Source organism: Odontesthes bonariensis, chromosome 5 (genome assembly GCF_027942865.1).
Source record: "Odontesthes bonariensis isolate fOdoBon6 chromosome 5, fOdoBon6.hap1, whole genome shotgun sequence".
NCBI lineage: Eukaryota > Metazoa > Chordata > Actinopteri > Atheriniformes > Atherinopsidae > Odontesthes > Odontesthes bonariensis.
The window spans coordinates 31,925,808-31,939,861 of NC_134510.1; the positions used below are offsets into that span (position 1 = coordinate 31,925,808).

The following is a 14,054-nucleotide window of genomic DNA, read 5'->3' on the forward strand; positions in this document are numbered from 1 at the left end:
TTATTTTGTCAGAATATTGGAAATAAAGTTGTGCTTCAGAGCGATGCCATGGTAGAGTGTTTAAAAAAAACAGACAATAAAAACTTAATATTTACTGCAGATTTTTATTGGAGCCATAAATTTGCATGAATGCAGGACAGAGGAGAGAAACTTCGATGTGCGCTAACGTTTCATTTTCAGAAAGCTGTAGTTGTCAAACTAACAATAATGTTGAGTCATCTCAACATTGTGTCATCATGTTAAAACAAACAGCACATTTCCTCTGATGGTGTGGAAAGGTGAGTAATCTGAGAAATCTGCATGAAGTGAAACTGCCCAAGCTCCTAAAAAAACAGTCTACAAAATACCTCAAATTCTGATGCCTTATGTTCATGGACGTGTAATAAAATGATACAATCTACATGTATAAGCTGACTAATGAAATAAAAAAGACACATTTGTAAATAAAGCCATGCAAAAAAGGTATTATTCCTTAAATTCATTTCCTAATCTCCTTTACAGATGCATAAAGTGAGAAACTTACAACTTAATAAAATATGAATAATGTTGAAGGTCAAAAGGAATCATTCCCATCATCTACATTCCTAATTTATTAGGTGAAGGATAAATAAAAACACTTTGCAAAGGCCCATGCTGGAAAGAACAGATCCTAACTAGGATGACGCCAGTTTATTTACAGTATGCATGACTCACTGAAATCAAACAGAATGTATTGGACATATTTTCCATGAGCTGATGAATACATTTATATACATTAAAATTCTAAATCAGCAAAAAAAAGTTTCAAAATATAAACAGAACTAAATGTGATTTCATGTAAAAACATTTTAAGAGTGTCTATGGTTAGTATCAGGAAATAATAAATGGGCATATGTTGCAGGTTGGCCTGTCTGGGACCTTACAGGCAGCAGAATTAGAATCACCTAAACTCCCAGTGTTGTCATACAGGTATAGCAACAGATAAAAGTTCTGAGACAACATTTTCTCAGCTTGAGTCCCTCTGTTTTTACCTCCTTTCTATATCTGACACAAAGACACTGAGGGCTTCTTCATCCAAGGCTTCAACCTGAATGCTGGGTAGAGAGGTTCAGTGAATTTGGTGTGGATGGTGTGGAGGTGGAACAGTTTTTCAGAAGACACACTGTAAAATGACAGAGTGGAAGCAGGCCAGTCCAGGTACACTCCCACTCTGCTGGAAGTGGGGATATAGAGTGATGTTATGTTGTTATTGTGAAGAAAGGACCAACAAGGATCAGTGGACGTCAGACTCCAGGACTGATCGTTATTTCCCAGACAGGAGTCGTCAAAGTGTCCTTTCCTTCCTATTCCTTTGTAAGTCACTGCTAAATAAACTGCTCCTTCCCACTCAGCTTCCCAGTAACAGCGGTCAGTTGTTGACAGAGCATCTCTGGACATTACCTGGTTCCAGTAGTCAAACCTCTCTGGGTGATCAGGATATGGGTGCTCATCTGTCATCAGTGACACTGTTTTCTTGTTCTCAGACAACTTAAGCTTTGTGTACACTGTGTTTGGGTCCAGTGAAACTTCACAAGCATCTGTCACAGAATAGAGAGATTTGTTAATAGATGCAAACACAGTGAAAGGTACCTCAATCAGTAATGATTCGGAAAGATTCAGCAAATAACAGACAAATACAGTTAGAAACTTAAGCTGCAGAGCTTTAAGTACATCACTCATCATCAGATGGAAACAAACACAACTAGAAATAGTATTAGTAGTATTGAATGATACTTTCTCCAAAGGTGCAGTGTGTGGAAATAAGTGCTAACAATGTGCATCAACCTAAAATGTCACAACTCACAACGTAGGATGTCAATGTTATACAAGTGGTCAAAAGAGATGAACAAAATAACACTAAATTCAATTCAGTAAGCACAAAGTACTTTAGTATTTAAAGAAGTTCTGTTCAAAAGTAGTTCTGGTTCAGACTACAGTTTTCAATGCAGTATATCAAGTGTCCTGTACTGACCATTAAACTGTACCTAATGTATTATTGCTCTCCTCACATTTGTGTTTTTAATGCATGCTTCTGCTGTTCATATGGCTCACTTCCACTCTCACAAGCTCTATGTCTGCCTTCTCTGACTCATTCTTGATATCAGTGTTGTATTAACAGATGTAGAGTGCTCTGCATTAATATAAAATAACATTTTTACTAAAGATATCTTTTTTTTGGATTCAGGTTCAGTCTTTGCAGCTCCACATTTGATGTGGAGAATGAATGAAAGAAAGGGCACACTTACATTTTTTTGGACCAGGTTTCAACATCTTGGCTTCATTGTGGTCCACTCTAGAAGAATAGTTAAAAACATAAAGTTAGATAAGTATGTAAATGCACTTTCGAATCATCTATGTACATCTTTGTGCATTAGCTGAAACTCTGTATTAGTTGCTGCTGTTTAAATGCTTGCTTGATGTTCACTTCAGTTCAACCAATATCTAAAAAGAATTAAAATGTATTTTGAGCTTGTCAGTTGCCACAACAATTTTCAAGAGAGCGAGGGACAAGACCGTCATTTTGTAAGACAAACTTCTGCAAATGGTTTAGATAAGTGAAAATATAATAATCTATTGAACGCCCAACTTACTTATAATTATTCTCCTTCCCTCTTTTGAAATGTTATCTGTCTTTTAAGCTGACATAGATTTAGTTTACTGTTCACCATTATTACCTCCGCCAAGGAGGTTATGTGATCGCCCGAGTTTGTCTGTTGCTTTGTCTGGATGTTCGTTCGTCTGTTCGTGCTGCAATCTTGCGACCTGCCACAAGGTGGCGCGACCTCAAAGTGCCAAAGCCAAACAGAGCCAAAGCCAGACAGAATGCGTAGTGCGCGGATTGAATGCATATTGCGCGGATTTGCTGTAATTAGCACAACAAAAGATTGCAACGGCAAGCCAGTGTGCATAACTGCATATAGCGTAATAATAACGGCGAACACTGCTTCCCGACAGAACATTATAATAATAATAATATTAATAATAATTAATAACGGCGAACACTGCTGTTCAATAATGAATAGGGAGAAGGGAATGCCTCTTCTGCTGACAGCGCCAAAGAACAAGTAGCCCACATCAGGAACGTATGTCCATACATGGCTCGCTATCCACAGGTAGGTTGGCGGTTGGCGGTTGGCGGAGGTCTGCACTCTCTGAGTGCATTTCTAGTTATTTATATGTTGGGATTTGCACTTTAAATTTTTAAGATTTTAAGCTTTAACAAGAGCATTGCATGAATTAAGGAAGTTTCATCCTGTTTCTTTCAATCTACATGTACATCAAGATTCTTTCACTATCATTCATTAAGTGAGTCTATGACTGCATAAGAGTACAGTTTGATGTATGGATTTAGTTGAACCCTAAATTATATTAAAAAAAGAAAGGAAAAAATGTTAATTAAATTAATGTTTGACACATTGAAAACATATCTCAGAGTTTATTGTTTCTTTCCAAACAAGTGTCACAGTTCACTTGATGTACTTTTACTGGTGATCCTGCACCGTTGTTCTTGAATAAAAACTGTAATTTCTATTACTGTGTAAGAGTTGAATGTTCTGCTCACTTCACAGAAAAATCTTATAAAACTCATCAAAGAGATTAATTGAATCATTTCAGATCAATAAAACTAACATTTTTACACAAGTATTGTTACTTGTACTTATTGTGTTTCAGTAAGTTGGAAACCAAATGTATTTTTTGTCATTGATATGATAAATGCAAAGTTATTTCCAGTTAATGAAATTGTAAAAAGTCTATCTTCTGTAACACAAACTAATTCATATAACCAAACTCTCAAAAATCATAATTTTCAGATTTAGTTAGATGAATTAGACCTGTAGAAAGGATTATGAGCTGTGGACAGATGTTGCCTCTTAAAAAAAATAATTTATTCATTTTGAACCCTAGCTCCAACTATGTTCACCCCATTCCCTCAACAAAATAACCCATAGCCTTGATGTCCATACTTGAGGACTTCCAGTCCATAGCTTGCAGCAGAGAGATTCCCTCCTGCGTCTCCGAGATGATTGTAACTGAGGTCCAGCACTCTCAGATGGGAGGGCTTAGATCTGATCGCTGAATCCAGGGCAGCCCAGCCTTCCTCAGTGACAAGACAACCTGACAGCCTGCACATATGCATTAACATAATCACATTAAATCATGTTCACATCACTTCAAAAGGACTGTCAGGACAACATATGTTACTTAATGTATAACCAATGACAGTGCAGAAAAGGCACTACTTGGCCAAAACAAAGTCACCATCTTTATTTTACAAAGCAAGTTCTATTTCATCCTTACTGACCGCCAGAGGCAGTGCTTCAAGCACTGAATCATACATCTCGCGCATGTGCAGGTCGAGTGTTTATACCAACAAAGTCACTCGTGACCCCTGATGACCCCGGAGAGCCTATATCTTCCGGTGACATCAGCGGATCTGTTCCTTTCATCTTCTCGCTCGCAGGTACGCACTACATATGAGACGAATTTTCAAACTACCATTACTGCTTCATTGTTCATTGCTGGTGGTCTCGCGACATTCTGTCGGAGCTGCGAGCTGCTCGCCCTTCAGAGACCGCAACGAACTCTGCCGAGAGGTCTGTAACTCTGTTTATTCCTCGGCTGATGAAGTGTACTGCCGGTTGTTACAAGTGTCGGTGCAGGCGGCGTGTTCGCTCCTTCTCCCGGTGCTGTACAGCCGTAAGTATGTGCCTGTGTATGTGACAGCCATTTCCTCTCGGCATGCTCGAGTGGATAACGGCACGGTGGGAAGCCACAGGTTGGTGTCTCTTTTCCTGAAGGGTGCGCGGCGGTTGCGCCCCCCACAAGTGCGGCGCACCCCACCATGGGATCTGCACCTGGTGCTCGGCGCTCTGTGCTCACCTCCCTTTGAACGTGACTTTTCTGGTATGAGTCATCCAGTGCTTGAAGCACCGCCTCTGGCGGTCAGTAAGGATGAAATAGAACGAAAGTTACGTATGTAACTACGGTTCTATGAATCCTGGATGACCGCCAGAGCGTTCTGTCACTCAGAATCCTTGTGTACTCGCGAGAAGATTCTGTAGGAACAGATCCGCTGATGTCACCGGAAGATATAGGCTCATCAGACAGATATAGACCCCTGATGACCCTCATCAGGGTCATCAGGGGTCACGAGTGACTTTGTTGGTATAAACACTCGACCTGCGCATGCGCGAGATGTATCATTCAGTGCTTGAAGCACCGCCTCTGGCAGTCATCCAGCATTCATAGAACCGTAGTTACATACGTAACTTTCGTTATCTTGGGTTGTTTCAGGTGATCAGTTCTAGGTTCAGCAGTGTATTGTCTTTCAAAAAGAAAGCTTTAAGTAGAGCTTTTTTATTGTTTTCTGTAATCTGAGAGTCCTTACCGAAGAGTTTCCAGTTTGCAGTGTGAACTCCTCAGTCCTTCACACAGCTGCTTCACTCCTGAATCCTGTAAGTCGTTGTTACTCAGGTCCAGCTCCCTCAGCGTACAGGACTGGGAGCTCAGAGCTGAGGCCAGTGCCTCACAGCTCCACTCTGAGAGGTTACAGCAACTCAGCCTGTAACAACAATGATGACAAAGTCAGAAAATATATATTTTTTTTTTATTTGATGTATTCGACAATTCGTTGATGAATTAACTTACACAGCTTTCGTGGAAGCTTTGATTACAGGCAGCAACCTAAGCAGAGCTTCTTCTGATGCAGAGTAATTCTTGAGATCAAACTCCTGACCTGCTTCTGATGACAGCAAGATGAAGACTAGAGCTGACCACTGAAGAGAGGACAGTGTATCTTTCAACAGACGTCCTGATCTCAGGTATTGTTGGATCTCCTCTGTCAGAGAACAGTCCTTTAGCTCATTCAGACAGTGAAACAGATTGATGCTCTTCTCAGGAGATAAATTCTCACCAATCCTTCTCTTGATGTATTGGACTATGTTCTCATTGGAGCTGCCTCCTGTATGCATCACAAGACCCTGTAGGAGAGTCTGATTGGTCTGCAGTGACAGACCCAGAAGGAAGCGGAGGAACAGGTCCAGCTGTCCGTTTGGACTCTCTAAGGCCCTGTCCACAGCACTCTGGTAGAAGAATTCAGATTTGCCACTGAATAAACCAGACTGAGACGATGATTTTTCCTCTGACAGAAGGTTGACACCAGTATTGATGAATGTCAGATGGACATGAAGAGCAGCCAGGAACTCCTGAACGGTCAGATGGACGAAACAGAACACCTTGTTCTGATGAAGCCCACTTTCCTCCTGAAAGATCTGTGTGAACACTCCTGAGTACATCGACGCTGCTTTGATATCGATGCCACTCTCTATCAGGTCAGATTCATAGAAGATCAGGTTTCCTTTCAGCAGCTGCTCAAAAGCCAGTTTTCCCAAAGACTCAATCATCTTCCTGGTTTCTGGACTCCAGTGTGGATCTGCCTCTGTTCCTCCATCATACTTGACCTTTTTCACTTTTGACTGAACGATCAGGAAGTGGATGTACAAGTCAGTCAGTGACTGGGGCAACACTTCTGTCTCTCTTGTTTTAAACAAATCCTCCAGAACTGTGGCAGAGATCCAGCAGAAGATGGGGATGTGGCACATGATGTGGAGGCTTTGTGATTTCTTGATGTGGGAAATGATCCTCTTTGCCTGCTCTTCTTCTGCAAATTTCCTGTTGAAGTACTCTTCTTTTTTGTTGTTCGTGAACCCTCTCACCTCTGTTACCATGTCAACACAATCAGCAGTGATTTGATTGGCTGCTGCAGGTCGAGTGGTTATCCAGAGGTGAGCTGAGGGAAGCAGGTTTCGCCTGATGAGGTTTGTCAGCAGCACATCCACTGAGGTGGACTCTGTAATATCAGTCAGGATCTGGCTGCTGTGCATATTCAGAGGAAGCCGAAACTCATCCAGACCGTCAAAGATGAACAAAACCTTGAACTCTTCAAGTCTGCAGATTCCTGCCTCTCTGATGCCAGGAAAGAAGAGATGGACAAGTTCCACCAAACTTAACTTTTCCCCCTTCAGTGTATTTAACTCTCTAAAGGAAAATGGAAACACAAACTTTATGTCCTGATTAGTTTTGCCTTCTGCCCAGTCCAGTGTAAACTTCTGAGTTAAGACTGTTTTCCCAATGCCAGCCACTCCCTTTGTCATCACTGTTCTGATTGGTTTATTTTTTCCAGGCGAGGGTTTAAAGATGTCTTCACATCCGATTGCTTTTTCATGTGTGGTAAATGTCCTCCGTGCTATTTCGATCTGTCTGACTTCATGTTTATTGGTGACATCTGCAGTTTCTCCCTCAGTGATGTAGAGGTCAGTGTAGATATGTTTTAGAGAGGCTGGATTTCCTGCTTTAGAAATTCCCTCAAACACAGACTGACACTTTGTCTTCAGTTTTGATTTGAGTTCACGCTGGCATCTGGCAGCAACCGTTTCTGTTTGAATAATATAGTATGATGATTAATAGGATGAAAAATATTGCAGGATTACATTAGGAGTTACAGGTGCCGAAATAAGCGTTTCCATTTAAAATGGCTGTAAGATTTGGAAATGTTTCGTATTTTCACAGAAACATTTTCTAAACATTTTCCACAGTTAGTACAGAGAAACTACATTGGCTGCTCTCTCGTCATGTTATTACTGGATCATGTGTGCATGAAATCAGAGCAATTCAGAGTCAACTTGGTTAGTAATCTATTAAAAATGCTTTGTGTGGGGCGGTCGGTGGCGTAGTGGGTTAAGCAGCCGCCCTATGTACAGAGGCTACAGTCCTCGCTGCAGCTGGCCCCGGTTAGAGTCCCGCACCGAGCGGCCCTTTGCTGCATGTCTGCCCCCTGCTTCCTGTCTCTCTCCAACCATCCTATCATTAAAGGCATAAAAAGCCCCCCAAAAAAATGCTTTGTGTGACTTCGATTCTTTCTACACAGTCCTGACTAATATGACATGACTGTTATGGTCTCTGTCATGACAATAGGTTAATTTTCCCTTTGTTTATGCGTTTAGTTGCACAGCTTCATTTGTGTTTTGCCTGCCTTGCCAGTCTCCACCAACTACATTTACTCCAAACTTCCAATTGGCTGCCAGTATCTGTCAGCTTCCCATTTTTTCCGATTCAGTAAGCGACATGTGTTTCTTTCAATGATCTGATCTTGTGCATTTTCAGTAAATGTCAGACATATTTGTATATACTTTTTTTTCAACATGACTAAATCTAAAAAAAAGAGAAAAACTTCTTACTGCTCTCCAGTAAGTCAGCCCAATCCTCCTGCTTCATGCTCCGCAGAAAGTACAGTGTGATCTTCAGAAAAGCATCTGTGGCTCTCTTTCTTGGTTCTTCTACATCATCATACATCTCCTCTTCTGATTTCACGTTCAGAATTCTTTGAATCTTGTTCAGTTCACTTTGCACAAACTGATTTATGTTCTTCTCAAGAAGCTGTAAGAGAATAACATCCTTTATTTTATTAATTGGCGACCTAAACCCATATAATTTGCAAATATTTTATATTGCATTACATGTTTTAAAAAAGCCTGGACAAGAGCTTCTTTACCATTTAGTTCAGTCACCTCCTTCTTTTAACATCAGTCCATAGACATTTAGGACTTGAGGAGACCAGCAAAATGACAGTAAATTTTTTTCACTCTTGGTTGATTTAGGGATTCAGCAGATAACCTGTTCAGGGCCTCGTTAATCATATATATATATATACATATATATATATATATGTATATATATATATATATATATATATATATATATATATATATGTTTTCATGTAACTCCCGGCTGGGGCCTTTCTGTGTGGAGTTTGCATGTTCTCCCAGTGTATGCGTGGGTTTTCTCCGGGTACTCCGGCTTCCTCCCACTGTCCAAAAACATGCATGTTAGGTTAATTGGTGTCTCTAAAATTGTCCTTAGGAGTGAGTGTGAGTGTGTGTGTGGTTGTTTGTCTCTGTGTGGCCCTGTGATGGACTGGTGGCCTGTCCGGGGTGTACCCGATGACCGCTGGGACAGATTTTTTTGGATTACCCCTCACCTGCATTCTCCTATTCACCTCAGTATAAATGCTTCCCTATTTGACATGTTCTTCAACAGTTCCTTGTCATCCCTACAGGTATGTGTCTGCCGGTTAACAGCCCGGGCTCTCTTGTTCTGTTTGCCCAATTAGTTTTGCCTGTTCAATTCCCTCTCTGGCTGCACTTTATCTGTTAAGTAACAACAGTATTGTTGATCTTTGTTTGTCTGTTTGTGTGCCTTCATTTGAATGCAATGTACATGCCATGTGTGCAAATGCATCCCAGTGCCATTATGGATGCTTACATCTAAGTTGTGTACTAGCAACAAATCTGATGGTCCCTGTTTTTGAGCCCCATGGACTTACTAAATGACATGTTGTATATGTTGTTTCTGTGATTATTCACCTGAACTCTTTTAGTCAGTTCCTGTTTCATTTTCAAAATGTTGTTACATCACTTTAGTTTATTTGACTTCCAGCCTTTGCTCTATTCCAGCCATTCACACCTGGTTGCAATTCCTCATTACTCATTTGGAGGCATGATGGTGTGGTGTGCCTAGCCCGAGCAGTAATACATCCATGAATAAACATCGTGAAACAGGCGCGGCTGTCGGCAGCGCACAGTGATACGAAGGGATAGAAAATAGCTCCAAGCGATTGTGAGGTCTGAGTTTTTCCTGGACGCATTACGCATATTGTTTTGAGAAGCAAAACGCTTTATTTTTGTGACCCCAGCCAACTAGCCGGACTACCTTCTTCAAGACCAAAACGAGGCCGGAACTCGGCTCACAGGATGCAGCAGGGGGTAAGTCAATGTTGATACATGATATTGCTAGTATGGGATGTCATACAGCTTCATGTCAAAAGAGGCGAACTATCCCTTTAAGTGTGACATTAAGATTTTGCACTGTGGATAAATGTTAAATTTCTAGGGTGAGACTGTGCTGCTCCATCACAGTTATATTCTGTTTTTATCTATATTCCACACAGAGTGGCAACTTGTTTAGAACTGGGGTTACATTTATATAATCTGAAGTAATGATTCTCGAACAATTTACTGGCACGAACCTCTGAAAAGCTGAAAACAAATGTTTACTGATACGAAGAGATGCAAATTCTATCCTTCTGTTTGACTCCTGTAATGGAAACTAGCATATTTTTAAAAATTATGTTGCAAATATTTACTTTGAACTGTTGTACATGTGTAATATGAGCCTGTTCATTTACACACCTTGAATGTCTCTACTGGTGTAGGTGTGCCCATCTGTGAAGGACAACTGTCTTCTGCTGGTTCATCCACCCTGGACAGAAACAAATATTAGAAAATTATGAATTTTTAAATGCATTGAAAAATCTGAAAAAAATTCTAAAGATCATAAAGCATATTGTGATGTGAACTTTATAGTTAAGCTCAATATATTAGCTCATGTTTGTCACAGTTATAGAACAGCGCCCCTTACAGGATAGATATCTATGACATCATAGCTTTTATTGGTTATTTCAGAATTTTTGTAAAAAATCAACATGACAAGTTTACATCTAGTTAGACAGAAAGAAAGAAAAAGCAAGATACTTGAATATCAAATTGCAACTTATCATTTGAATTAATATTTAATTTCCACATTTTTTTAAAAGTAAAGAATGGCAGTTTACAGGACGACATCACAAAACGTTATCCACCATATCGAGTATGTGCTAAGTTAACAGATTAGAGGATAAAAAATGCCAAAACCTTAAAGTAGTAATTAAAGTTTTTGACTAGATTGTCCCTTAAAGAATGAAAATGGTGGTTCTGGACCGCACAGACACTCATATTTCTCCCCTTACACATACATGGAGCAAGCAGGAGTTCAGTTCCGTGCTCTAATGGAAGCTAAAAATAAGGAGGGGAGCTTCTGGGAAATTCACCAACCCTTTCTCACATGAGCCACAGCTGAACCATGACATTAACTGTTCAATAAGTTAATATAGTAGAAATTATATCTATATTCAGAGAAAAAGTTATTTCTTGACTTACTCTAAAGAACAATTTGATTGTTTAAAATCATTATGTTCCTCCATAGACCTGCCACTTTTCATGGAGATACAGGACGTAGATTCTGATGGTTTCCTCTCTGCAGGAATCTGAGGCGGTTCGGTCCTGCAAAGAATAAACAAAACAAGTGTTTATTTTTTCTGTTTTTGTTCATTTCCTTCTTTTTTAATTAAGAATTGTTATACCTGACCTTCCATCTGAGTTAACAAGTGTGACAAACAGAACTGTTTTCTGTCTCAAACAGCAATGTACTCCCACAATGTTGTTATAGTAGTTATGATACATTCAGCAGTAAAAGCTGTCAGTTATTCCTTTTCTTTTCCAGGATAAAATCATATGAATTTGTGGACAAAGTTGCCTCTTGAGAAAGTAGACCAGAGTCAGAATAACCTCCTATGAATAAACAACCTGTCTTTTAGAGAAATAAAATAAAGCCAAAAACAGGCGAAAACATAATCTCACTGAGAAAACAGTTCACCTCTGTCTCACAGAAGAGAACGATGTAAAGTTCATCATTGGATGGATCCATCAATCCATCAATCCATCCAATCTTCACATAAATATCTTTTTTATTACATTCATGGGTTGATTTTGGAAGACATATCAAAGTTGTTTTGGGCAGTCTAAAGTGATCTTTAGTCATCAGTCAGGGAGAAAACATTTGATGCTGCAATCTTCTCAACCGCTCCAGCCTCCCCTTTACTTGTTATATTTGAGTTATTTATGATTTAATAAGGATTTAACGTTCATGTAACAAAATCTGGTAATAATATAATAATATAATCATATGTATATATATATGAATATATGTTCATGTAACAAAATCTGGTAATAATATAATAATATAATCATATATATATGAATATATGTTCATGTAACAAAAATCTGGTAATAATGGTGGTTATTACCAAATTTTGTTACATGAACATGAAATCCTTATTAAATCATAATATATATTTTACGTTTACATAATGTATTATGTACATTTTGTATATCACATATATATATACATATATAATAGCATTCCATTAGAAAATTAAGTAGTATAACCATTTATCTTAAATGTTCATTTGTGTTTTTCTGAGCAGAAGTGAGGCTTAAGAAATTAAAAAATTGCAAGAATATGATGATTTTGTCAGTGAACAACAATCAGATTAATTCAGAGATCTTTATCTTACCTCTGAAGTTTTGTCTTGTCGTCATGTTTGTTGTACAAAATGGTGCTGGAGGGCAGAGCTCCCTCCTCTTTCTCTTCAGACTCACTCATGGTGGAGCATACACCCTTATACAAACGTACTTTTTCAGCAAGACTTCTTTCAACAACACGAACGTATTGTAAATTTATAATGTTTTACATTTTAACTGTCACAAAAGTCTTTGGATTCAGATTGAAGAAAGCTAAATTTCCTGCATATTTGAACAATGTGTTGTTGCAAATCTGAGTGTAAGTTATAGTCCCAGTGAAGTTAGAATTTTAAATCTGCTTTTCTCTACACAGCACCATACCACAGTGACAGACCATGTGTTACAGGTATAAAGAAACTATTACCAAAATAACTTCATATATAATGGTTCGATACCAAATCTTCTTCTCTAAACAGTAAAACAGGTCTTTATTTCGTTTCAATCTAATGACTCATTTTCATCTTACAGTAACTCACTGCTTTCATTTTCTTCAAGAGGTCCAAAAGTCAAGTATATTTTCCTCTTAAAGTTGATTTAATTGATTAACTTTACTGTGATAACACTGATTAAGGAAGTTTTGATAATAGCTACTTTAATCAGCAGTGACCCAGCCAAACAGTTTCACTGTAGAAGTTGTCATATATACATTTATCCACTTCGTAATCAAACGCATTAATGTCTGAATAAAGGCTCAGAAATTGTGACATGTCAAGTTTTTTTGCTGCCAATTATTTTGTGTAGGATTGTGTTCATATGACTAAACTGTGTATAGTTAACACCTTAAAGCAGTTAATCACAAGTGAAAGGTGAAAGAAGTTAAGTAAATTATAAAGTTGTGAACATTTCATAAGCAATGTTTTGCTCATAAAACAGAAATTGCTGCAGCTTAAACAAAGACTTTTATAAGAGTGAATAACAAAATGATATTGTTATATAATTTAAATATAAAAAATGTAATTCAGACATGAATCAGCTGTGTTTCTGTAATGGTTGAGAGAGAAACTAACAAGACAACACAACTTGCTATGCTTACAAGTCTACTTCAAACATTAAGAGGGTGAGCTGTCATAAACCTGTCAGACTGTGACCCTTAAATTACTCTAACCATTCATATTTAATTAGGATAAAAAGAATAAACCTTTGATCAGATTTTTACAATACCTTTTTCGTCCGAAGTGAAGTGCGTCACACGACTAAAGAGGAGAAAGCAGCTCTCACACATTTGTTCATTTGGGTGAGGAATGCTCCCTGATGAGTTCTCCTCTTGGCTGAGACACCTCCTGTTTCTTTCTTTGGTAACATCAGTTGCAATTATCTAAACTTGAAATTGCCCTTATGTATGTATACATTTGTACTTACATTGACAAATATACTTTAGGTGTTTTTACAAACTGAATGGTACTAAAACGTTCATGTATGTGTACTTTATATAAAAGTATTTTGGGATTATAGGATTATTTTTCTCCACTTGCTCATTGAACTGTACATTTTCCAGTGTTTCCCAAATCAGTAAGTAAATAATGCTGAACAATGATTGTATGAATGTGTATATAATCAAATCACCTTTCCCAGTGCCACATTTCTCTAATCTTATGTATCAGAACTGAAAGGCAGGAATAGAAAGTAAATGTTTATGTCCTTGAGGTGGAGTGGGAGGACTGTCAGACTCGTTGGACGAGATGAACTAGTTTTCTTGATGTTTCCTGTTTAAGGTTGTTGGAGAAAACAACTTTTCAAAAAGAGGTTAGAAATTCTCCCAGTTTTCAAACCAAGCACTGACTGACCTAAACTGATATAAAG

At 38.6% G+C, this 14,054-nt stretch overlaps 1 protein-coding gene across 1 annotated transcript; it reads right to left on the reverse strand.

The window, feature by feature from the left end:
* Positions 1-84: 84 nt before the first annotated feature.
* On the reverse strand, positions 85-13,647 carry LOC142380336 (protein NLRC3-like). The gene is made up of 10 exons (XM_075466111.1): positions 13,416-13,647; positions 12,248-12,351; positions 11,052-11,174; positions 10,266-10,335; positions 8,256-8,454; positions 5,668-7,453; positions 5,408-5,581; positions 3,984-4,142; positions 2,265-2,311; positions 85-1,556 (listed from the first exon to the last, which is right to left on the reverse strand). Exons 2-10 carry the CDS (start codon positions 12,334-12,336, stop codon positions 1,018-1,020), a joined length of 3,186 nt encoding a protein of 1,061 aa, XP_075322226.1. The 5' UTR covers positions 12,337-12,351; positions 13,416-13,647; the 3' UTR covers positions 85-1,017.
* Between the last annotated feature and the right edge of the window lie 407 nt (positions 13,648-14,054).

Excerpts from the sequence above, each read along its gene's own strand:
- LOC142380336 (XM_075466111.1), bottom strand. The coding sequence starts at position 12,336 with ATGAGTGAGTCTGAAGAGAAAGAGGAGGGAGCTCTGCCCTCCAGCACC. Across the intron at positions 7,454-8,255 it reads GGCTGACTTACTGGAGAGCA|AAACGGTTGCTGCCAGATGC; the intron begins GTAAGAAGTTTT and ends TTATTCAAACAG. Across the intron at positions 4,143-5,407 it reads TGCAAACTGGAAACTCTTCG|GCTGTCAGGTTGTCTTGTCA; the intron begins GTAAGGACTCTC and ends GCATATGTGCAG.